The 26,164-nt window shown below is 37.3% G+C and overlaps 3 protein-coding genes and 1 long non-coding RNA gene across 6 annotated transcripts in view; 3 read left to right on the top strand and 1 right to left on the bottom strand.

Annotated features, from left to right (window-relative positions):
- Nucleotides 1-587: 587 nt before the first annotated feature.
- Nucleotides 588-15,766, top strand: plcd3b (phospholipase C, delta 3b). Of its 2 annotated transcripts, XM_058405420.1 has the most exons (15): nucleotides 588-831; nucleotides 2,925-3,083; nucleotides 5,312-5,540; nucleotides 6,243-6,372; nucleotides 6,936-7,161; nucleotides 7,863-8,064; nucleotides 8,162-8,303; nucleotides 8,591-8,743; nucleotides 10,016-10,159; nucleotides 10,404-10,575; nucleotides 10,834-10,950; nucleotides 11,094-11,272; nucleotides 11,608-11,743; nucleotides 11,908-12,057; nucleotides 13,744-15,766. In XM_058405420.1, the coding sequence occupies exons 1-15, from the start codon at nucleotides 747-749 to the stop codon at nucleotides 13,866-13,868; spliced, it is 2,349 nt and encodes a 782-aa protein (XP_058261403.1). In that variant the 5' UTR covers nucleotides 588-746; the 3' UTR covers nucleotides 13,869-15,766. The 2 variants fall into 2 exon arrangements, with proteins under 2 accessions (XP_058261403.1, XP_058261402.1); XM_058405419.1 differs by lacking the exons at nucleotides 588-831; nucleotides 2,925-3,083; nucleotides 5,312-5,540 and having other exon boundaries at nucleotides 5,614-6,372; nucleotides 10,428-10,575; nucleotides 13,744-15,748.
- Nucleotides 8,175-10,068, bottom strand: LOC131363147 (uncharacterized). The gene is made up of 4 exons (XR_009206280.1): nucleotides 9,818-10,068; nucleotides 9,432-9,673; nucleotides 8,603-8,751; nucleotides 8,175-8,308 (listed from the first exon to the last, which is right to left on the bottom strand). It is a non-coding gene; the product is annotated as an uncharacterized LOC131363147 (long non-coding RNA).
- Nucleotides 15,767-16,373: 607 nt separating the features above from the next.
- nmt1b (N-myristoyltransferase 1b) lies at nucleotides 16,374-21,064 on the top strand. Its single transcript, XM_058405722.1, has 12 exons — nucleotides 16,374-16,469; nucleotides 16,548-16,659; nucleotides 16,804-16,948; nucleotides 17,584-17,702; nucleotides 17,936-18,027; nucleotides 18,833-18,949; nucleotides 19,030-19,200; nucleotides 19,639-19,747; nucleotides 19,966-20,136; nucleotides 20,354-20,521; nucleotides 20,616-20,750; nucleotides 20,863-21,064. Exons 1-12 carry the CDS (start codon nucleotides 16,432-16,434, stop codon nucleotides 20,881-20,883), a joined length of 1,398 nt encoding a protein of 465 aa, XP_058261705.1. The 5' UTR covers nucleotides 16,374-16,431; the 3' UTR covers nucleotides 20,884-21,064.
- Nucleotides 21,065-21,923: 859 nt separating this feature from the next.
- svild (supervillin d) overlaps nucleotides 21,924-26,164 on the top strand; it is a 50,529-nt gene continuing 46,288 nt past the window's right edge. For both annotated transcript variants that reach the window (XM_058406400.1, XM_058406398.1), the window contains exon 1: nucleotides 21,924-22,329. The gene's annotated coding sequence lies outside the window, so the exon portion shown is untranslated. The remainder of the gene's footprint in view (nucleotides 22,330-26,164) is intronic.

Genomic DNA, 26,164 nt, shown 5'->3' with positions numbered 1-26,164 from the left:
TTGACAAATAATCTGGGTAATGCTTTGCTGGTTCAACTATTTAGACAGTTATTAAATTGAAATCAGTTTCTGATGTATTTTTAATATTGTAAAAATTTTCAGGGTATTGGTTCCCTGAAAGCTTTTTTTTTTTGGGTACCAATGAAATAAATGGGTTTAAAAGTTCATTGTGAAGTGATTTTTTTTTATTAGGACACCAGGGGGCAACATTTCGTTAAAATGCTTTGTATAACATTTATAATGCATAATGTCTGTTTCATTGTCTTTTAAATATGCCTCAAATCAAGAATTATTATTTGCTATATTATTATTAAGCAAACTCTAAAATATGTGTCGTTTTAGTCGAATATGTTCTGGTCGTTTTTTGTGTATATTTTATTTTAATGTTAACTGCTTATATTGTCCACCCATCAGACCACCCATCTTGTTTCAAAACAGACTTGCTATTTTAAAGCCTTGGGGTAGTTTATATGCTGGAAACATGAGATTTTGATTATTATACAAATATAGTGCGCTCCCATGTGACTTGTCCTGCGTCTCGGTAATCGGATTGCGCAGCGCTTCCTCCGCTCTTGACGTCACCAGACAGGGGCGGGGTCACCGATATTTCAGATAAATGCGGCTCATAAAGCTGGGAGAAAAAAAAAATCAGTGGCGTTTATTCCGTAAGGAATAAAGGTAAAGGACTCTAAATCTCTGAAGAAGGAGAAAGAGCTGCTGAAAAGTGGTCGGACTACAGAAGTGTGATGCTGGGAAACGAGGACAAGGCAAAGGCCATGCACAGGAACGGAGCGACTAAACCTGAAGCAGAGCAACCTCTGAAAAATTTAGGTAGGAAAAGGACATCCAGGCTAGTGCACGTAATAATAATAATAATAATAATAATAATAATAATAATAATAATAATATATATAATATATAATATAATAAATATATAATAATATTTATTATTATTATTATTATTATTATTATTATTATTATTATTATTATTGTACTCTATAATATTATTAGTATTATTATTGTACCCTGTAATAAACCGTGATCTTTAAACCAGTACATCAGAGCACATTTCTATCGTTGCATGGAGTTGAGCACATACTCTAAGCACTTTACATTATTGTTGGTGGTGATTAATGCCAAGTAGAAGTAAAATACTTTGACCAGCAGCCAACCTGTCTGGAAAGATAAATTAAATCAGATTTATTTATTTATTTTGAAGATGTGTCAGAAGCATTACACTGGTGCTTAATAGTCAGCCTTTTTTGAATATATTGAGAAGCTGGAAAACGTTTGACATATATACATTGACCTTTTTAAATAAGCATTTTTGTTTGTAATCGTGTGTGGATGTTGGTGTTTGAGAGAGAGAGAGAGAGAATCAAAATCAGAGTAAAGTTATATGTTACAAATGCACTAAAATAAGTATTAATGGTAAGTAATGGAACAGAGGTATAATATTCAATGTGTAGGCTACATACAGTATGAGCAAGAATGTTGAAATGTAGTATACAATATAGTAATTATTATTATTATTATTATTTTCTCTTGCTGAATCATTTTTTTTATGAGCTATGAAGTGAAGTTAAACAAGGCTTCCTATTGCAGAAGTGAAAGTTGACAAACAGTCTCCTGTAAATACACTAGCAGGGTGGATATGTTGTGTAACCATATCTGAGCATCTGTTTTCCATGTGTAGAGGACAAAAGCACAGAATGGTAACAGCTGACAGTGGAACAGTGTATGTTTAGGGCACATTAATTATGTTTATATACCCTCGTTTTCATTAGTCTGAAAGATTTCAATCGGATTGAAGATTCCAGAAAGTACTGTGTGTGTACCCTAAAAACTGTCTAGTCAAATATTTGTTTACATGGTTAATTTTCTCTTTTTAGCCAGATTAATTCAGATCTACACCACCCCTTTCAATCTAATGGAAATTTCATTTGGATCAAGCTCAGTTGGATCACTTGAAGTTTGCATGAAGACTTTTCAATCCAGTCGAGCTATCAGTCCAATTACTATTAGATTATTCGGTTGCATGTAAACATACCTAGTGATTAAGCTTTCAGTCATGTGTATGTTTTTACTGTGTTTTTAAACAGCACAACAACAAAGTATGCTGGACTTGAATAATTATCCCATGGGTGCAATCCACATTATGTTCCTCAGAGAACAGGTCCATTCCAGCCCATTCATTCTGACAGTATAGGTTTTTGATAGAAAAATAAAATATAAAATATAATCGTGTGATTTCAGATAGCAGGAAATACATACAATTTTAAAACCCAGAATAGAATACAAGTTTGTTTCCCTCTGAGAGGGAATCAACTCGAGCTGTGCTGTTATACTGGAGCATGAGATAAGGACCAAAGAATGCCCCTCACTATCACCTAAAGGGCTATAATAGTTTCTGTATGACATGCTTATACTGAGTAAAACAGATTTAAACCAAGCAATGGTTGATATTTTGTTAAGAAAGTTGCAGTTAGATTCCTTAAGATGCTCTTTAGAAGAGAAATTATGGCTAATAATTGAGGGCTTCATGACATTCGTCAGTTGATTATGTTACAGAGCACATGCAGTGTCCAAGACATAAATCTCAATTCTTTGCTGAACAACTAAACCACTCGTTCTACTTAATTTACACGATGTATTTCAGGCTATCAGAAATTCTTCATTCATAAATTGAAATAAACAAAACCATCCAATTAGTTTGTAAATCTCTGTTACTATAGCTTTTAGTGAGCATGTGGTTCTCGTGGCAAGTATACAGGCATAGGGGCAATTTAATTAAGACTATTTAAAAAGATTTATTATTTGCCATGCTTTTTGAAAATGTCATTGGTAAAGTGCCAGATGTAAAAAGCTTCTCTCTCTCTCTCTCTCTCTCTCTCTCTCTCTATCTATCTATGTCTTATTGTCAGGTGTCCAGGATGATGGAAATATACAGACAATGCTGCAAGGCTCCACCATGTTAAAGCTGCGTTCACCTCGCTGGCAGAGGAAACGCATGCTAAAGTTGCAGGACGATGGTGTCACAGTTCGTTGTGAATCCAATGGTACCTTCAGCAAAACCAAAACCTGTAAGTCCAGCTGCGTAGGGCCACAAAGCAAAGGCGCATGTGTCCCAGATCATCCTCATGGAGTCTTATGAATTGAAGTATTTATAAAGATTAACACTGGTAACAGGGTATAAGGGAAGACATTACTGGGCTGCCAGCAATACAGCTTTGCAAGCATACAGTGTGAGTGCTCTTTTCAGTAAGGTGGAGTTTTAAATATACCTCTGAATTATGGGTGTGCAAACACTGCAGTAGGCAGGTCTGCTGTGCCACAGTACTGTTATTACAGGGCTGTCTATTTGTGGCTCAAACAGGGGGGTATCTCAACCAGGCCTGTAAGTTGCACTCAACTAATTAGAGAGTATGATGGGGTGGGAAGAGTTTGGACTTCATTTTTCTGGTTTGTTCCATATGGGTTATATGAAGGGTAATCATTGCCCTGGAAGCAGCGCAGCCTGTACATAGACACTTGGTCTTCAATTGCTTGTAGCCAGTGATGTTATTTTGTGATGTGGACAGGGCAGAGCACATGTGTGCACACAAAGTAACAAGCTACATGTAGTCTTATTACAGTACTTGAGTAAATGATTGGCTGTAATGGTAGATTTTTCAGAATAATTCATCAAACTTTTTGTTCTATTTTTTCTATTTATCTAGTCTAGTTTTTCTTCCCTGATCTAATATTCTTAAAAAAAATCACAGTGTAAAATCAACAAGAATCTTTGAATGAAATCAAAATCCCTTATACATAATAAAGTAACAGTAATAAATTAATCAGTCAAAGAATCTTGTCTTAAACATCTTGAGTAATCTCGAGTGAACTAAGTTCCACCCAGTATTGGTGGCCATATTGTCAATACATATTTCAGCACGTTTTTCATAATTATTGAGTGTCAGACAGATACTATTACGCCGAATTAGTGGCAATAATAGGATTAGTTAGCATATAATTCAAATGTAATTTATATAACAACTTTTTTATGCCCTCTTCAAGGACACAGCAAGTCAAGGAGCAGCTTTCTTCCTGTTTGTCATACAGAAATGTTACTTGTTACTGACGTTCAGAAACTCAAAGCCTATTTAAAACTTTTGCCATCTGTCCATCCTTTCGTATGTCCGTTTGTCTTAGATTCTCTATATTGTGATAAAAAAAGAGAGAGGCTGAATGTTTGGATTTACACACAACCAGCAGATGAATCGATTCGATTTTTGAAATTGATTTAAATTCAAAATCAAATTCAGATCCGAATTTGTTATACGTCACATACACAACCATACACAGTACGATATGCAGTGAAATACTTACACGACTGTTTGTGACCTTGAAAAGGAAAAAGGAAATACGGAGGCAAAATGCCAATAGGAAGAATAAATATAAAATATAAAATTTACAATTTTGTTACAGTAAAATAAAATAAAATAAAATAAAATAAAATAAAATAAAATAAAAAACAATAAAAAAAAAGTATAAGTAGAGGTATGTAAAAATATATAAAAAATGTAAAAAAAAAAAAAAAAGAAAAAAGTAAGAACTATATAAATGAACTGTATAAGTATGTGGAATGTGCAGACAGCAGCAGTACGGGGTGGTCATGGAGTGTGAAATGAAATGATGAGCAGCTGTGGTATTGTCCGTCTTTAAAGTGTAGTAGTGCAATAATAGTCCTCTTTTATATGTAAACAGAGCCAGAAATGTGCAACATATGTGTTTTGTGTCCAAACAAAGTCATGGAACTATAGACTTATAAGATCCCTTATCATTGATATCAACAACAACAAAAAAAAAACAGCATGCTAGGACTTTAGGAACACACATGGCGAGTTCAGGGAAGTATAGGGAACTCAGAATGAAAGGGGAATTACAGCTAGAGAAAGGTGTAGCCTCTAGGCACTGCACTGAAGAAAGGATTCTCTGTCAGATACGTGTCACAGAGGAGATTTCCTGAGGTTATAGTGGTGTGTGTGGCCGGAGAGTGTAAACACATATTTAATTAGCAAATATATATCAAGGAAATATAAATAAATATAAGCTAATATAGAAGGAAATATAGTAAATATAAGCAAATATTGAGGTTTGTCCTGTCTTCCAGTTTTCCCCTGTTTGTTCCATGAAAATAGCAAGCACCATGGGTAATACTGTAAGCCTCTTTACTATGATTTGTTCATTACTTATTTGGTGCTTGTGTTATTGTAAATATTTGCTTGATATATATTAAAGCTATCTATTTCTGTGCTGTCTCTGTCCTCAGTCTCGGTAATGGAGGTGGAATGTGTGCGCGAGGGCTGTCAGTCAGAGAACCTGCGCAGGCTGGCTGGCTCTGTCCCAGATGAACAGTGTCTGAGCATCATCTTCAAGGGGGGGAGGAAGAGTTTGGACTTGCAGTGTGAAAGTGTAGAGGAGGCACAGCACTGGGCCCGGGGGATCTGTACCCTTCAAGACCGAATCAACAACATGAGTCATACGGAGAAACTCGACCAATATCCTTCAGCATTCAGTTGGCTGAATCAGCAGATAGCCCTCATAAAAGTTTAAAGCACATAGGATTGATTTTCTTTTTTTGCTTAATATTTAAACTCTTAAAAGTATAAAGTGAGTTCACAATACAATACTATCCATCCATGATGAGACTTAAATCCATATTGTCTTTAAAGCATTGCTACTTCTTAAGTTCTTATGGAAATTAGACCCATTTTTCACTATCAAACCAGATATACTGTGCTAAACAAGATAATGAGAGCTATTTTCTTTATTTCTTTTTATCAATCATGTGACACTATGTCATAAAAGCTTTAGTGTACGTTGTCATGCTAATGAACAGATGACATGAAATGACAGCATGAAATTTGCTTTATGATCAAAGCAAAGCACAGTGCAAAATGTGCTCTATGAATATTTCAATAAAAGGTAATCTTACAGCATCTTACTACAACACAAATAACCTGATAGAACGTCTTATGGCGTTTCTTTAATAGAGATCATCAGGCTGGCACACAGACCGTATCATTAAAAAAATTTTTTTTTTTGGCCATACACTCTCCTTGCAGCTTCCAAGCAATCAATTAGGCTTAATGTTGTATTATACATTTATAATAAATCAACTTTGCACACATTTTATTGTTTATATGAAAACACAGTTTAGCTTCTAACTTGACTTGTGTGTTAAACCCTGACTGTTTCACCTGGATACATAGCTACTTGAAGCAGGCAGATTTAAACCAGGATGGGAAGATGACTTATGAAGAAGTGCAGACGCTGCTTCAGATGATCAACATAGACCTCGATGAGCAATACGCTCTTAGATTGTTCAAGGTTAGATTTCTCTCCTACTTTTCTTGATTAGACATCAGTGGCAGAGTGACCATCATAAGAGTTAAATCCTAATGCTAAAACATTTCTAAGCATCCTTGTCCATCGGTATTATAGCAATGCATTAATATTAATACCCCTTAGGAATTTTCAGCTATAGAATAAAAATTATTGTTATACTAGGATTTATGATTATGCACTTTGGGGGGAAAAAACATGTCCTCCTGCCATGCCAAGTTGCAAGCAAGCTGGTTAGACATGAATGGAATCTTAAATATTCATTTAGATTCAAGCCATGTTCCTGGAATAGATTTTTAGATAAAATATACAGTATCATATATCATAATTGCTTAAACTCATTAAACTGCCATCTGGCATGCAGGGTAAGGTTAAAGAAAGGTATTATGCTGATTCAACCCATTAAGCTTATGTCATGACAAAACAAACTGAGCTTGTATTTAAATACTTTTTGGAAGTACGAAGATTCAGATGTGAAGAATCATGCATTGCGTGTTAATCTCTTAGAGAAAATTCTTAGAACGCGTGTGTTTGTGTGTATATAACAGAAATGTGACCGCTCGGTAGACAATCGTCTGGACCACAGCGAGATCGAGCTGTTTTGTCGTGAGCTGTTACGTCGACCCGAGCTAGACGCAGTGTTCCGTGAATACTCCTCCAACGGCCGCGTGCTATCCACAGTGGACCTGCGTGAATTTCTAAAAGACCAGGGAGAAGACAACACACTTGTCCATGCACAGAGTCTCATCCTTACTTACGAACTCAACGAATGGGGTAAAACAGTGTCCTTTAATATACACTCTCAAAAACAGTGCATTCAATTTCATGCCTCTATTTCTCCACTTCCTCATGCAAACTTCACAGTATTATAGAATAGAGTCATTGCTGTTTGAGCGCTGGTGTCTATGAGGACCAGTGACCTAAGCTGCAAGTACCATAAAAAAAAGCTAAAATATGACATGCAAATAACATTTTGCATCAAACATGATATAAAACAAAAAAATAAATAAAATAAAACAAATTTCTGTTACATAACAAACTCACTGAATGAAAACAGTGGTTAAAAATTCATTTTTCATTATAAATGTCTCTCATTTTAAAAGTAAAAGGAGAAATCTAATTAAAAGTTTCTTAAAAAGTTAACTGTTTTCCGTTTTTCATTACATGACTTGATTATATACCACTATACTGTAAATATGTCACCCGACAATTTTGGATAAAAGAGTTCCCAAAAAAATTCAAAGTCTTATAAAGGTCTATCTGGTGTGTATAAATATGTTATTAACGAAGTATAACATATCGTAAGTTTTATATCAGAGTATTACCTGTAAATGTATAAAATTTTGTATGTGATTTGAACTTATGGGATTAGAATTTATAGGTTAGTATTTTCTGAATATACTATAAAGCATTATCTATTTTCACTGTGTGTATTGGAATAATTCTAACATCAGCATCTGTGTTCTGGCTCACAGCTCAGAAAAACCAACTCATGACGGCAAATGGGTTCACCATGTACATGCTGTCGAAGGAGAACGTTGTGTTTGATCCAGAGCATGGCAGAGTGTATCAGGACATGAAGCAACCGCTTAGTCATTACTTCATTTCCTCTTCCCACAACACCTACCTTACCAAAGACCAGGTCATGGGCGAGAGCAGTGCCGAGCCGTATATCCGGTAAAACAGCCACATTTACACATAAACATAGCACCTGTTGACATTTGAAGGTAAAGGCCTGCTCTTTTATTTGTGTGTGTGCTCATGTGTTGTGCAGAGCTCTTAGTCACGGCTGCCGCTGTGTTGAGCTCGATTGCTGGGATGGAGATCGAGAACCAGTGATTTATCATGGACACACTCTTACTTCTAAAGTACCTTTCAGAGAGGTGGTGGAGGCCATCGCTGAGTATGCATTTAAGGTGGTCTGAAAAAGATATTGTTTATATTATCACTCTTTTGTGAGGTTTTATTCAGCCAATCACAGATCATGGAAATATTTTCAGCATGTCTTTATTACATACACAACAGGGCATGCTGTTATATCACTTTCATTATGTTTTGTTGTATGTGTATTACTTTAAAAGTACATTTCCTATAGTATATTAGTATATTTATACAGAGTATACAGTACATATAGATAAAATGTCTTTAGCTCTGCCTATGTGTAAACAGTGTCATGTATTCTACTGTTCTGTGCACTACACAGGCCTCTCCTTACCCTCTAATTCTGTCTCTGGAGAATCACTGCTCGGTGGAACAACAGGCAGTAATGGCCCAGCAGCTGCGCTCTATCCTGGGGGATAAACTGCTCACTAAACCACTTCACAATGACCAGTGTGACAGCCTTCCCTCACCTGAGGTACAGTACTGTGAAAATAATACATTTTCATATTGACGTTTCTCTTTCAAATATTTACACTTTCTTTTTCTTTTATTGCAATTTTAATTGTGTACTTTTTGTTATTTAGCTCTTCACCTCTGGTTAGATTCCATGTACTTGACTTATTCCTTGGGCTCATCCTGCCTTGTGAAACGTGAAATGTATATATATATATATATATATATACTCAATGCTCTATATTGGTCATGTTTCACAGTTCAAAGTCTTCGATATACACTACATTATATTAAAAATGTAGATATTATTATTACACTACATTATATTAAAAGTGTCTGTATTCTCAACCAAACAGTCCAGCAGCCAGCCAACCTTCATGCAGTACTATTAAACAAAGTTTTCTGGGCAAAGTGTTCGGTTTCTGGGCAGCTGATCCCAACTAAAATGAGGTTAATTCATTTTGCATTCCTATTCTCTGGAGTCATTAATTAAAATCTCATTATATTTAGAAAACGGTCAATTATGCCTTTCTATGTCACAGAAATTTGGATGCAGTGCTAGATAAATGGTGTATCTGTGCCAATTTTTTTTTTTTTTTTTGGATGTGCAAAGTAGCAAATGATTTAATCTGAATAAAAATGTTAAACTTGCCTCAGGTTCCCACAATGTATCTGGTAGGATTGTATCTGGTCAATTTCTTCAAACAAACCTATGTTGTTGTTGTTCTTTTGGCTGCTTCCTATTTGGGTTCGGTGCAGCGGATCATTTGGTCCGCATGTTTCGATTTGGCACAGGTTTTACGCCGGATGACCTTCCTGATGCAACCGTCCCATTTAATCCGGGCTTGAAGAGTTAGCTGGGATAGCGCCCTGCCCGGGAATCAAACCCAGGCCACAGCAATGAGAGCACGGGATCCTGGTGCTGGACCACCAGGAGGCTTCTTCAAACAAACTTATAATCATCCAAAAATAAATTGCACAAAATCACCTTTAGCCCAAATACCAAATACGATATGATCTGTGGTTTGTCAGATTTGCACTTAATCTAAAACAGTTCATGCACAAATCCCACTGTTTCTTCAATGGATAATCTCACCTCAGTAGTGTAGACTTTCATCTCCGTGCTGCTGCTGTAATCAAAAATGCTGTGATGATCATCCTGAACATCAGCGACTCTGTAAATGTCTTGGTTTAACTGCGTTTTTGACTGAACACTATAATTCAGGTGTTTCAAATTAGTTTACAAAATCTGACATCATTTGTTATGTGGTCTGTTTTCCATGTTTGTTGTTAGGAGCTGAAATGGAAAATTTTGGTGAAGGGGAAGAAGGAACGAGTGGAGCAGCACTCCAGTTGCTCCAGTTCATCTGAGTCCAGCTGCTCTGATGACGAGAGTAAAGCCGAGGGCAAAGTCAAAGCAAAGAAAGAAAGCAAGAAGGTGAATGCTTGAAAATTGCTGGTTATTTATTGACCGTTTTCTGTAAAATATTACTTCTGCTGGCTTGTGGATTTTTTTTTTTTTTTTTGATGATAATATGCCTGTGCTCAGTGCTCAGTGTCCCGGTTAAGTGAAGCCTTTTGTGTCTGTGTTTTTGTTTCAGTCTTCTGAAGTCATTTGTGTCTGTCTGTGTTTGCATGCTTGTGTGTGTGGTGTGTGTCTCTAACCGGCCATTGCTCTCCAGTGTACGTGTGCTTCTTCTTCAAAGGTGTCTAAGCTGAGTCCAGAGCTCTCTGACCTGGTAGTGTACACTTGCAGCGTTCCCTTTAAAGGCTTTGATCAGGCAACCAAGAAACCTCCTAATGAAATGTCCTCCTTCTCTGAAAGCCAGGCTCTAAAACATATCAAAAACTCAGGTGACTTGTGTGTCTGTGTGTGATGATACTTAACTGAAGTTTACCTTGCAATTAAAATGTTTGACATATGCAACATTTTAAAACCATGAATATAATAGTTTATGATATATTGTATATTAAATTGTAACTATTTGCCTATGTAGACTCATAGTTTAAATGAATAAAATATCCCAGAGTTGACTTCTTAGCCCCCAAAGTATATCGAATGTATTACAAGTGTATACTCATGTATGTCTATTAATTGATTTCTGTTCACAGGCAAGCTCTTTGTACGTCATAACAGCCGGCAGCTGAGCAGAATCTACCCGTCTGGTCAGCGCCTGCAGTCCTCCAACTACAACCCTCAGGATATGTGGAACGCCGGCTGCCAGATTGGTAGATTTTAATTCATGCAAAACTGTTTCTAAAAAAGGACTTTCATACACTCTTACAAACAAAAGTTAAATCTAGATCTGTTAATGGTTCTTCACATTTTCTACATTTAATCTATCCAAGCTTTTCCTCATCATCTCTTACAGTCGCGCTAAACTTCCAAACACAAGGGGAGCAGATGGATCTAAATCAGGGGCGTTTCTTACCCAATGCACGCTGCGGATATGTACTAAAGCCCAGCTTTTTGTGCCAGCCAGACTCCGAGTTCAATCCTGAAAACACTGGGGGAGGACCAGGACACAGCCCCACTCTCCTTGTTATTAAGGTTGGGTATCCCTTTCTTAACTTTCTTACTTACACAGATAGATATATTAGTTCATCCCTGTTAATAATGCCACTATGTTACAGCCTGATGTGAATAATACTCACAGGAATTTGTTATTACCCACCCAGAGCCATTTGGCAGAATTATGTCTTTACACTAAGGTGATATCTTGGACTGTTTGTGCCTGGGTCACGTAATTAAATCTGTGGTCAAAAAAAAAAAAAAAAAGGCAAGAGGAAGGGTTGAACAAGATAGAATCTAAACATGGCATTAAATGAATTAGCTAGATAAATTTTCCACTAGTTTATTTGTATAATTTGTGTATTGTGTTTCAGGTCATCTCAGCACAGCAGCTACCTAAGCCAGACACAGAGAAACTCAACTCTATTGTGGACCCAATGGTCTGGGTGGAGACTCATGGAGCTCCCATAGACAACAACAAGAAAAAGACACACCGCATTGACAATAACGGCACGTCATCACTTCTTAATGAGCATGCACAATAGCTGATATTTTTAACTCCTGTGTGTGATCAGATGCCTCAGTGAATGTGTGTGTGTGTGTGTGTATTTGTGTGTGTGTGTGTGTGTGTGTGTATTTAAGTCATGTTTCTCTCCTGTGTGTTTTTTATCCAGGCTTTAACCCCAGGTGGGAATGTACCTTTAAGTTCCTGTTGCATGTGCCAGAGCTGGTTCTAGTTCGCTTTTTAGTGGAGGATCATGACTACACAACACGAAATGAATTCCTGGGCCAGTTTACTCTCCCATTCACCAGCATGCGTACAGGTATAAGCTTATAGTTCTCATATATTTTTATCCAACTGTCAATATCACTAATAAATGCTTTCCATGAGTTTTGTATTATACCTGCCTGACCAGTAACTATGGTGGTATAAATTTTCATGGCCATACATGTTTCCCCTGAAGCTGGGGATACTGGAGGTTTGAGGTGGAAGACCTACCCGCTCCTCCACCATGCCATCATTATAAGCCCTTAATTTACATATACATTTGACTCAAGCAAAATAGCAGGTTTTTGTGATGTAAAAAAAAATGAAAATAAGTTAAATCATGTCAGAACTTTTTCCAACCTCAGTGTAAAATGCAATGTAAAAAATATATAAAATTTAAACAAATATATATATATATAAAATTTAAACAAATATATATATATATATTAACCCAACAATATTTTCCCACTCTTTCTTAAAAAACATTCTAGACCAAGTTTCTTTTCTAGGCCATTTATTAAGCACAGCCCATTTCAGGTCACCCCACAGATATTTAGTTGGATTCAGATCTGGACTCTGGCTAGTACATGATCTTCTTTTGGTTAAGACATTCCTTTATTGATTTGGATATATGCTTTGGGTTATTGTCATGCTGAAAGGTGAAATTCCTAATGGTTTAGCGCTAAAACTGACTGGCATTTATAGCTTTACATAGCTCCATCCTGATAAAAACCTCAGTTCTGGTTATAGAAATGCAGTCCTAAAAATGATGCTGCCACCACCATGCTTCACTGTGTGTGTAGTTTGCAATTATGGAATTATTATACCTATTGGAATTGGTTTCATCAAACTAAAACACATTTTGGTTGATTTAATTGAGCTTAGATGTTTCTAATGATAAAGCGCTTCCATCTAGCTTCCCTGCCCAATAGCACTGACATAAAGAATATAAGAGATTGTTGTCACATGCAGAGAGTAATCTGTCCATGTCGGATATGCCTGCAGCTCCTGTAATGTTGCTGTAGGTCTCTTGGCAGCCTCCCTGGCAAGTGTTTTGTCGTTTTATAAATTTTGGAGGTATGCCCTGGTTTTGGTGATGTCACCGTCGTGCACCATTTTCTCAATTTGTTGATGTGATGAGATACCATGCATGCTTTATAAGCTCCTTGTGGACAATAGCTCCAGTAGTCGGATGAAACCAAGAATATGTAATAAAGATCCTACAGAAACAGCTGAATAGTTATTCAAGATCATTTCATTCATGACACCTGTGTGATAACTTTTGTACACGAGATTGAATTTGATTGATTTGGTTCACAAACCCACATTCTAACATGCTCTAACATTTATCTTGGGTTTGAATCACAACTGCCATTTCAGCAAGGGTGTGTAGATCCATTGTGTGTGGCAGAGGGTAGATAGTGCCTCAATCAAGGTGTGTTAAGCAGCTTGAGCAGCAGCTTCGAAAAGATGCAGTTGGCTGGCTTTTACTATCTTGATAAGGGAGAGCTGACTTGTGGAGGATTTGGCAGGTGAAGTAATTGACAGCCCCAACATCTAAACATAGACTTCCATTCTAAGTTATACAGGTTTTCTTCTAAGGTTCTGAGAAAACGACACTTATTCTTATAGTTATTGGGTGAACACTGCAGATACGCCTACACTACAGATCCTTTAAGGTATCCTTTCCTATTCCTATCTTTCCTGAAGTGAAAGTCTTGTTTGGATATCTGTTTTACAGGTTACAGACATGTGCGGCTATTGAGAGCAGACGGTTCAAGCCTTTCTCCGGCCAGCCTCTTCATTCACGTCAAGGTCACACCCAATTACAGCAGCCCCAAACACGCTGCCTCAGGCAAAGACTAGCCAAACAAGAGGATCATGCAGTACCTCGTCTTCTGACTGGGTTACAATGGTTGATATTGATGTACTGTAATATTTTATATACTGTAGATGTTAATTGATTATCCTTTAAACAGGGACTCACTGAGAAACGGGAACTGCAAATTAATCACAGAGACCAAATACAAGAAGCAGAGGACTATATTTACTACAGAATACAAACCAGGTTTTCCTCCATTAAATGTAGGGTTTTTTCAGGTCCCAGCATTCCTGTAGGAGATTATATGCATTAATGAAGAAACTCAAAACATGGAAAGATATTTATTATGTAATTATATTATGTCTATAGAAATGACGAAGCAATACTACAAGTTCCTGTTAGGGTTTTTTTTGTCATGTAACTTGTTAAATGTAGCAGTGTCTAATCATAGCCTTTAGGCTTCTCTTCCTATGCAACTGAAAAATCCATTTGTTTAAAATAATACTGTGCTATAAACTGAGCAGGATGATGTTTTGGTGGACTTGTGGTGGTCAAGGATTGAAAAATGCAGCTTTTTTTGTCTCCTGATTGTAGGGAAAGAGTTATTCATGTTGGTAATTTGACAATGAAAACACTGAAACTGGGTAGAAAAAAAAATGTCTCACTACAAATATCCAGTTCAGTACAAACCTTTCAGGGCTGATATGTGCTATGCTTCTTATTTTACATTATATTTAAAAAGAAAACTTCACTGCTGAAGTAATTGTAAAGTTAAGATAAAGGATAGGTTTTTGATAGCATGGTGATGAGCTGCATCATTCATTCATATTCTGCTGATATGAAAACCTGACATTTGGGTTTGTGTAAATTCTGAATATTTAAACATGTGTTTGGTAACCTTTATTAAAATTATATGACTGTTAAAACCCTGACCACCATTACGTAAGTAAGTCATATTAAATAACATTCTTCATGCAGACATGTGTTGTTTTAGTTCTACGACCACAACCTCATAATAATTATACGTTTAATTTTGAGGTTAATTCGCGCATGTAAACCAGCATCTGTTTTAGAGAGCAATGAGGTTTTTCTCTATATAATTCTCACTGTTTTGATTTTGTAAAGTGATATTTAAATTCTCTATTTATATATATACCTTATACAGTTAATAGTATTTTTCAGTATTAGAAGTTCATTTGGGACAATCATGCATTTGTTTTCTAACAATGCCAGTGCTTTAATGCCTTGTTGTTCAGGTGTAGCAGGTGTGTTGGAATTAAAGATGCACTTAATTATTTTGTTTAGTCTTCATGTGCTAGTAAATGTAAATAGTAAGAAGCTGAAACCCTTACTTATATTTGAAATATATAACAGTAATGGTGAAAAAGCAAAAACAGCCTATTCGCACTGTTACACAAGCCATACACTTATCTGTGAGATGTATGTTACATCAATAAGTCTATAATATTGTAATGCAATGCCAAAACAATACATTTGCAATGTCAATATTAACAAATAAACACTTTTTTTTTTGTTATATGGAATTTGAGAATTGTCTGTAAATAAATTCTTATTGTTAGTCTAAGCTGTTGAAAAGCACTGTAGTTGTTATGAACCATGATGCTGACACTGGAGCCCTCTGAAGGTGGATGACTGGAAGTCCATTTCTGCGTGTAACACAGGAAAACTGTATTCACCCGGCCATTGATTTCCATAGTTTTCCTAGCTATGTGCCTACATGAGTTTTATTCCTACTAAAAAATATGCCATAACCGGATAAAATATGCCATGAACTAAAAATCTAAAAAATATATATTTTTAGAAAGATTAAAAATTTTATTTTTCATAGTAGACTGATGAGAAAGCTTAGAATTTAAAGTTGCAGATGCAATAGTCAACCAAGTAAGCTAAGAAAAGTTGTTGTGTACCTCATATGGATCTTTACGTTACCGTTTTTCTTAAAGTGACACTATTTTAATAATGAGTTCAATATGGGAAGTTACATGTTTCTGTTTCCTGTTAGAAATATATTAATATATATTGCAATAAAATATCAGTAATACACCCTGTAAAGATTGTATGTACCACATATGCCTGTTTTCTTTTATAGAGCTCTGATGCAGACAATATTTTTAGTAGGAGAATGATTTAAGAAAAAAAGGCTCTGGTTATTTGATCAGTTACATCATAGATTTTCAGACTAAATATGCTATAATTTTATTTACCTTTCAGTTAAAAAACCCCCCTAATTTCCAGCATGTTTACATCTTTAAAACAAACTCAAAACCATGATGACTGGTTGGATTAAATGGGTTAATTTCCAGTGAATGCATTGTCTTCATGATACACAGTAGTGCCTGTGTGCTAATTGATAAAGATTATTGATGGATATTTGTTAACCCCTGCTGGGTTTTGGCATACAATATGGAGGTACAGAACTCCTGAATTATAGTTTTCAGATAATAAGGCATATCAGTATCAGGAGGGTGGGGAAGGAGAAAAAAGAAGTTGGGCAGCCCCTCCCCAACCCCTGCTGCTGTGTGAGATAAGGCCTTGACTCATACACACACATCAGCTATAGAAAGAAGTCAACAGAGGGTCAATTCAATGGCTGAAAAAATGCAAATGGACAAGAACAAAAGCCCGTAAGTGCTTTTATTATCTTTACTTTGTAGTGTCTGTCCATGATAGTTTAGAGCTTAATGACAGTGTTTCAATTTCAGTGAGAAGAACTCTCATCAAGAGGATGACGTTGCTTTGAAAAATAATAAGAAACCAAAGAAGGATAAGGGCCAAACATGGGCTAAGGAGGGACCACCGGACCCGTTTAAAGTGGTATGTACTTAATTGTAAAATATAAATCGCATTTGTAAAATGCATTAATGCCACTTTAAAAACTAGTGTATTAGACAATACTGTGATCTTAGGTACTACAGGAAAAACATCAGTGATCTTGTGGATTTTTTCTAACCTATCTAGTTGGATGCTCTCCCTGAAGAGAAGCAGCAGGAGATCCAGAGAGCACTTCACCTCTTCTCTCTGGGCCAAGGTCCACCTAAGAACCTAAAAGAAGCCCACAAGCACAACTTCAGCTTTTGGAACAGCCAGCCAGTCCCTAAGATAGGTACAGAACTAATGTCTGGGATAATATAGAAATGATAAAATAGAAATGAATCATATTAGTCGTATCTTAACCTCTCTCGTCAGGCTTCCAGCACAATTTCAGACATGGTTAAAGGTTTAATTATGTGCTTTTTAAAGCTCTGCAGCTAGTCTCCTTCACTAATCCCTAATCTACTTATTTTCCTTACATTCCTTTTCATATTAGCTCAAGGATGACTTTGCCTTGGCAATAGCTGCAGCAACAGCTTACCACTCATCCTTAGCCATGCCTCTCCTGTATCTGCTTTTAAATTACATCTGCACAGTCTTGTATTTGGTGGTGTTTAAAAGGACTGCCTTGATGAATGGCGTGTCAAACGTTTTCAATCCTTCTTGCTTTACCGGTTTCTTCTTGTGTATTTTAGTTGACTTGTCCGCTGAGTTAACTGCTTGAGTAAATAAAAATGAATTGAAAAGTGCCTTCTTACAGTTAGTTAGTATTATTTGCAGCAGTGTTGGAAACTGACAGGAAATACTGTTCGAACAAAATCTTTCCATGAAATGAAAGCTTTCCACTGACATTGTGATTGCTCAAATACTGTCACTGCACTATATTTAGATTTGATGATTCAAATGCTGACATTTCTTGTTTTGAAGGAGAGGAAGTGCTGTCACACGGACCCATACAGTCAGAGAAGCCGAAAATTCGACAGGAGTGCTATTCTCTCCCTGAAGGCTTCTGCTGGGACACACTGGACCTAGAAACTGCAGAGCAGGTGGGCTGCAAAAACCTTTCTTGAAATAATCTATAATAATAAAATAGATTATAATAATAATAATTATAATCAACATCTTGCTCAGTAATAAGCATCCTGTTCCATATTGGTTGGAATACAATATGTCTGAGTTGCTTTAAATGGTGAGATAATATCCATGTGCGGTTTAGATGTAGTCCACAGTTTTTGATTGTTGTGTCATTTGCATTGTGTGCATGTGTCTGCGTATACAGCTGGGGGAGCTGTGTACATTGCTTAATGAAAACTACACAGCAGAGGATGACAACACACTTCGTTTGTTCTACTCCCCCGAATTCCTGCTATGGTGAGGGTTACCTCTGAAGGGCAGCATTGACTCAGTTTACAGTATGACTGCAGAAGCATGAGTGAAATTGATGTTGTAATGTTACCAATGATATCATGATTCACAATATGAACATACAACTGATCTCACTCATTTCTCTGTTTACATTTTTTCTGCTCCAGAAATAGGCTCCACTTCTATTTCACTTCTATCTAGATAACATACCCACTTATAATACATGATATATTTTTTTACTGGAACTTAATAAACACATAAAAAGAAAGGGGTTCGCTGTGAAAGTGGGTTAAGTGGGTACACAGATGTTAGATTTTGTAAGACAAGACAGTACAATTCTCAGGTGCTTCAAGATGCTAATATATTAATACAATTTGCATATCACACCCTGTGTAACAAGACTTATCGCAAGTGTGAAACATTTGGAGGCGGTGAATGAGATGGCTATATGTGTAGTTTGAAGTAGTTTCACAACTGGAATCAGTTAGGGAAAAGTAGAAAACTAATTTCACTGCAATTTGCATCATAGGAAGCAGATTTAAATAATACATTTTTCAAACCTTGCCTATCTACATATTTTATCTTTCCTTATACAAAAACAAACTGGAGTACAGTCAACCAGTCCTTTTCAACATTTTCTTATAGCTCCATTTAAGCACTTTATTATTTATTATGTTAAAATTGTCTACATTAGTTTAGTATGGAGTATTTTCTTCAGTTTCTAGTGAGTTATACACCAGAACAAACTCATTGGACAATTAATATACTTAGCAAAATACAATGGTTTTGACTGTGATTGTGATTATATAAGGGCGCTGTGTCCCCCCGGTTGGCAGCCTGAGTGGCATTGTGGAGTGAGGGTCAAATCTAACAAAAAACTTGTGGGCTTCATTAGTGCTGTCCCTGCCACGGTTAAAATATACGACATGTAAGTACATTCTCATTCTCAGTTTTTCAAAACTGTTCGGATCTGAACAGATATAAATGATCCAGTTCAAATCTCTACAGAGAGAAGAAGATGGTGGAGGTAAACTTCCTGTGTGTGCATAAGAAGCTGCGCTCCAAGCGTATGGCTCCGGTCCTTATTCGTGAGATCACCAGGCGGGTTCAGCAGCAGGGTTTATACCAGGCGATATACAGTGCCAGTGTTGTGCTACCAACTCCTGTGACAAGCTGCAGGTATGAGCCTTTACGAGCCATTTAGATGCACTGCTGCATGGTTTCAATCTGCTGCTCATGCCACATTACATAGCAACATAACACATTCTTCTTCTGCAAACATGAGCTCACAGATATCCATGGCTGGCTAGTGTCCCTCTGGTTTACAGGGCAGACACAATAATGCTTTTCCTTCTACCCAAAGAAGATGGCCAATTTTGTGTTTTAGACTGTGGGTCACAGTTGGCTGTAACATCATTGTGATTCAAACTCATGCTCTCCTGATAATAAGATGTTTCTGTTCCACCACTTGTGAGCAATGCACCGTATTTCTGTTTACAGCAGACACAAAGGGACTGTTTTGTAAAACCCTTCCAATGTGATATTTCTTAGTAGCCTTATTAAGATTAAATTGAATGTAGCAGTTTTCCTCTCTCTCCCCTGTCTCTGTGTTAACAGGCACTGGTATCGATCCCTGAACCCACGCAAGTTAATTGAGTTGAATATCTCATCTCTTCCACGCCACATGACCCTGCAGCGTGCACTCAAGCTGAACCGACTGCCAGAGGTGAGTGATTATGGTGCTCTCTTCTGACCGATAAATGTAATAAAAGACAAAAAAAGACAAAAAAAAAAAAATGCCGCAGACCAGCATCAGACCTGGACCATGGAGTAATATAAGAAGGTGGCCTGGTCTGATGAATCACATTTTCTTTTACATCACGTGGATGACCGGGTGTCATATCTTTTTGGTTTCCTTTAATGAGTCTTATTTTCTTTTGGCAGATGACCAAGACTGCTGGGCTACGCCTCATGACCTTGGCTGATGTACCCAAAGTTCAGGACCTTCTGAGGCATTATCTAAAAGACTTTCATCTTCTCCCAATATTAAACATGGAAGAGACTCAGCACTGGTTCCTGCCCAGAGATGGCATCATTGATACTTATGTAGTCGAGGTTAGTGTGCATAAATCACATAGGGGTCATGGGAATCTCTGAGCAGGAATACATATTAAACCCCTTCCATGCTCACTTCTCTATTCTGTTTAATCTGCAGTCAAAAACTTTTGTTCTTGTGCATGAGAGTGGAACTGTGTAACCACATTAACGAGTAAACATCTCTTTTTCTGCTTTTCCATTATTCACTGACATTTGCTTAACAATGTCCTTACAGGATTTGGGAGGTGCATTAACTGATATGGTAAGTTTCTATACCTTGTCTTCGACCGTTTTGAACCACCTTATTCATCGGAGCCTGAAGGCAGCACACGCTCTTTACACAGTCACCACTGCTACCCCTCTGCAGCAGCTTATGGACGATGTCCTCATCTTAGCAAAAGCTGTGAGTCTGTCCATATATGTAATAAAAGCTATATAAGGTGGTGCAGTCCAAGGAAACTGAAACTCTGCTCATTATCAACTTCTTTACCTTCTAGAGAGGATATGATGTGTTCACTGCTCTGGATGTTATGAGAAACAAGGCATTTCTGGAACCTCTGAAGTTTACACAAGACAAGACTACGCATTACTACCTTTACAACTGGACATGCCCTAACATAACCCCGGAGAAGGTGACCATAGTATTACAAATAGATGTGTGATGGATTTTTCATGGTGCATGTAAAAGCACAGATTGAAACAGAAGCAGTGGATCAAACAGAGACATGCTTGTTCCTGTTTCAGGTCGGAATGGTGCTCAAGTAACATGCAGAGTTTTCTGAGGAAAGGAGATGCATCCACTGAAGGCTTTTGATCCTGTAAACTTTAATAAACTTTTCACCTCAAATTATATCGAGTGACTCATGAATATATCTCTATAGTTTTGTATTTTTCTAACGTTACATTGGTGTGTCAGTATAAAGTGTGTAAAACCTCAAGAATAACAGCAGAGGGCAGACCAATACCACGATGTTATATTTAAGCCGTAGCGTTGTACAAAAACCAAACAAACAAACAAAAATCCAATTGCTAATAAAATTATGATTATTAGAGCAGAGGTATTTTATAATTAAGAGTGTTTTTTTTGTTTTTCTGTGTATGGATTACTCATTTATAACGTCTAATACCCAGTTAATTGTACGTTACAATTAGCACGTGGAAATTAGCATAGCAAACATTTCTCATACTCTATCCACATCTAACAAACAAACAAACCAACTAACAAACAAACCAACTAACTAACTAACTAAGTACAATTAAATTAAACACCAAAGCAATATAATTCAATCAAATTCAATTCAATTTATTTGTATAGCGCCTTTTACAACGAACATTGTCATAAAGCAGCTTTACAAAAGTAGAGAAACCGAGAAAGGAGAAAAAAATATATATTAAATTAAATTATTAAACTATTTTATCCCCAATGAGCAAGCCTAATGCATGCTTAATACATTTAAGTACAAATATACAAAAGCAAATAAAGTTTGTAATATTATCTGAATCTATTTAGCTCTTCAAGGTCAGTGTTCATTGTCAGCTTTGTAAAAAGTTTTCTTATATATATTTCCTATATATCTGAGAGAAACTCGATTATTTGATTTATTATTTATTAGTATTCTCTTCCATGAAATAAAAGACCATAGTGAACGTGACTGAACGTGAGTCGAATCCCAAATGACTCCCTAGTCGCTATGTAAGTGCACTACGTGGTGTATGGAATGACGTACGTCCTGGGCAGTGCACTAGGTGTCCAGAACGAAGGGGTTTGGGATGGAGCCTGAGTGCGGGCTTTGTGTTCACACTGAACGCGGAACAGAGTGAAAGCAGCGCCGGACAGAGGGCGGGATTTCAACTTTCCGAATCGACTCGTAGACATTTAGTCCGTTCTGCTCCCAGTAGCCGGACTGTCAGTTGTATTTTATGCGCGTGCTTGCCAGAAGTTTGCGTCTTAAATTTTGTCTAGCCACATCGGAAAACACTGCAGGCTTTTTTTTTGTTGTTGAACCCAGACAAAGCTCCAGGAGCTGGATCGCCTCTGCGCCAACTCTTACCCCAAAACAAAGCCGTGCCATTTGAATGAGAAGTGCACTTTTAGTTCGGCTCAGGAAAATAACACACAGCTGTCAGAAGGAAGTGCACTAATGATCTGACTTCTGTAAGGAAATGGAGTAGCTCTAAACTCCTGCCTGATTGGGAATAAACACTACACAGGTAAGTGCTACCTGACCATGCTCAAGCATTTGCAGAGAACACACTTTCTAAAGGTCCTTCATTCTCTGTAACTTGGTGTTAATAATAGTTCAAGAGCTCTCTCTCTCTCTCTCTCTCTCTCTCTCTCTCTCTCTCTCTGTCTCTCTCTCTTGCAATATTTTGTGTTAACAGATGAATCACTTGGATCCAGATGTTATTTCAACATCTCTAAGCACTTTCTGCTCATCTTACTTGATGTAAATGTGAGGATTTCTAGTTTGCTCTATAAGATGAAACTTCTTTTCGGGTGTTTTCCATAATATTAATTAAGCTCCTCATCTTTCTTATTGTCACTGGAAATATATGCACGATGAGGACATGCACATTATGTCGAAGCTCTTCGTTGAGCTACATCTGGACAGTGTTCCTCCAAGCTTCTGGGAAAGTGCACTGTAAGGCACCTGCGAAAACAACAGCAAATGCAAACTAACCCGAAAGGCTCAGCATGACTTCACCACATCACACAGCAAGTAATGACACTGGATTAGGGAGTAGGGCCATGGCACCAGAGATCTGTTTAATTATTATGCAAACAAAAGACATTTTCCACACTATATCATAATGGAAAAATATTCGTAACGTATGTTTTTATTGATTGCATGCTTCGTTGGTGTGTGTGTGTGTGTGTGTGTTTGTGTCAGACTAGTGTGTGACCACCTATTTTCTTTTACAATTCCAGGCAGCTTAAAAAAAAAGGGGACTAAGTCCAAGTTACAGTGCCTAAAGAAGAGTGTCGTAAGCCTGTCGTAACACATGAACAGACACGCCTCTTGATCTATGATCTGACTGTGCTTATTTGTAGAGATTTTGACAGTGTTCAATTAAAACATGTCCTCAGGTGAGTCATGAATACAAAGAAAGTGATGGAAGGGCAGATAAAGAACAAAAAAACAGGGGTGAAAAGGGAACCTGGCACTGTGCACGCATACTATATGTGCACACAACAGTCTGCTGTCTGTTAGACATGCTACTAAATACCTCAAAAGCTCAGACAAGTCCTGGCAGAGATGCCAAAGGTTTAACATTCCAGGTTCTTCTCACCCACCTTGTTTATTTTGATACATGTAAAGGAAGAAGTCACACAAGCTTCTTTGTTAGCGGTGCTTAACGGATTGTGTTGAATTGGGCGAAGTGCTCAGTGTCTCAGTGGTTGGACGTAAATGAGACTTTCTCATTTCTTATTATTAATAGCACCACTGATGGATGAATGGAAGACATTCTCAGCTACCTACTTTCTTTTATTTTCGTGTTTGCTAGAAGGATATATGTCTCCTTCTAAAAGAATATGATGAGCATTTCAGTGTCATACATGCAGAATAATGTATTGTGCAAACAATTAAATTCAGGTTAAAGTCACACCCCCTTATAGTAACTGAAGCTATGCTTCCTTTCCTGGGACTGATGTGCTCAGTGGCTTACACTGCTTTGAATAGGACCGACATGAACTCAGGCCAAACCTTCTCTACATGAACTAACAGGCAGGTAGGCCACACCACCTCCAAAAGTGTTTATTCTGCGTTTGTCTAAAGCTATTAAATGAAATTTAATGACGTCAGAAGGAAGATAATCTTAGAAAGATAAGAAGATAACATGCACATAGGTTGCACCTACTTTTTCCAGATAATAGTAACCTAGTAATAAAAAGGGATGCATGTGTGCTGCTCAGAAAGCTGTTCCAATGCCAGTGATGTGTTGATACTGACTGTTATTCAGAAAAAAAGGCCAGTTCAGTTTACTTTTAAAGAATGATGGAACATGGAGTTTGCTTAAGATAGCGAGTTAATGCATTCACAATAGTTATTTACTTAATGACTTCCTTACAAAATCACATCACAGCAGCACCGCTCATATTCATCTGGTTTGCGCTCCACCCCAGCTGAGAAACTATTGAGCTGAAAATCCAGTGTGACTGCTACTTTTCCATTTGCAAACCAGCCCTTCTGGATTTCACACAGTGGAAATGGAGGTTCTTTCTGCCCTTCCTGGTTTTATCAGAGTGTCCTAAAGCCACAGGTTTTCAGACTGCACTTAATGATTGCTGGGAAATTATTCGCCAAAATGATAGAGTGCAACCCAGAAAGGACTGGGTCTATATATAGGCATTTGCAGAGCAAGTAATTTGTGTTTATAAACATGTTTTTTTCTCAAATGTCATGCAGCATCTTCTGCTAGACATGAATCTCACTCCAGATGTTAAAACATCCTTTGTGGAAGCCTCTGGAATGATTACAAGCAGCAGAGCTTATAGTGTGGCTTGAGAAGGGAATGTCTTTGTTTACAGCTCGAGTTTAACACTTAATTGCCTCATATCATTACAAATTGGGAGGAGCTTAAGCAATGCAGCTGAAGGAGGATAAGATCCAGACCCACCCTGAAACACAATCTACATACAGTGCATCAGCGTAAAATGCAAACAAATAAATACAGAGTGTTGTACTGTATACGCATTCACAGTTGGGTTCTAACGTTCAACCTGAAAGCCTGAATCTAAATGGAAAACTGAATCGGAAATTAAATCTAAATTACGTTGTAAAGATTCCTAGTGCAATCTGTTTAAAATATAGTTTGCAAAGGTCTTGATTAATTTTAAACTTTGTGTTATAGACAGTAGTTTCAACTGCAAGCGAATTCCAGATTTATATTACAGCTCTTGTTCTAGTATGTTATTGTTTCCACAGGGACTTGTATCTTGGTGTAATTGTGGATATGGTGGATTATTCTGGGAGAAGATGTTTATTTAACATTTATGGAAGGAGTCTCCAAAATTATCGCTTTGTACAGTAACTAAAAGAGAATAATGGACAGGCTTGTGAAGGAATGAAAGGTTTATAGCTGTTATAACATAAGTGATAACAGGAACTTGTTTCAGGGATGTTCCACAACATTAAACTAGTAACTAAAAAGAAACTATAAATGGATAAGAAGTATAAAATAATATGCTTTATTAAATTTAAATAGATATTAGCTGAGGAATAGAAAAGGAATTACACGCTCATGCACAGTCATGTTTTATTCCTTACTTAAGGAACATACCCTTCTCACCGGCCGTGGCCTGGGTTCGATTCCCAGGCAGAAACCATCCCAGACACTCAGGGGTTAGTTTTTTTTTTTTATCCCAAGCCTGGATAAAACGGGAAGGTTGCGTCAGAAAGGGCATCCTGGCGTCAACCCTGTGCCAAAACCAAATATGTGTATTGGATGAGTCGCTGTGGTGACCGCGAACAGGGAGCAGCAGCAGTTGGACAACAACAATAATAATAATAACTTATGGAACGTGCCCAAGTATTGAGTAGACCTGAGGTACAGCACTGGGTACAAAGTGTCTTGTATTCTGAGAGGTGTCCAAGGGTTATGAACCTTTAGAACTGGTTTATTATATTCAATACAGCAGCCAAGGACAGAGTGTTTTAGTAAAAAAAAACGCTTTCTACATGAAGGTGGTGTGCAACAGTAATCTGAATATACAGTAACTGCCCTTACCACCTTTCTTCCTCCACACCACTTTTCTATCCAGTGACAGTAATTGTGGCTTGGCTGGGAAATCCTACACTGTAAATATTTAGTCCTGCTGAGGACGAACATGACAGTGCCAGAATTCGGTGATGAAGCGCTTGGGTTGTAGAAAGCAGAATGGTTCCAGTCAGACCTGTTAAAGCACTTATGGTTGTGCTTAATGTCATCATTTTAATAGCTGCTGACATCCTGTGATGTCCTTGCTGCACAGCTGGTCACTGAACGTGGAATGTGGTAACACAGCTGGTGCAACGTAGCAACGTTCCTTTTCTGCACTTCCCTC

Source organism: Hemibagrus wyckioides, linkage group LG13, assembly GCF_019097595.1.
Source record: "Hemibagrus wyckioides isolate EC202008001 linkage group LG13, SWU_Hwy_1.0, whole genome shotgun sequence".
NCBI classification, from domain to species: Eukaryota; Metazoa; Chordata; class Actinopteri; order Siluriformes; family Bagridae; genus Hemibagrus; species Hemibagrus wyckioides.
The sequence above is the reverse complement of the archived record's forward strand: the minus strand, read 5'-3'. Positions and strand labels throughout refer to the sequence as shown.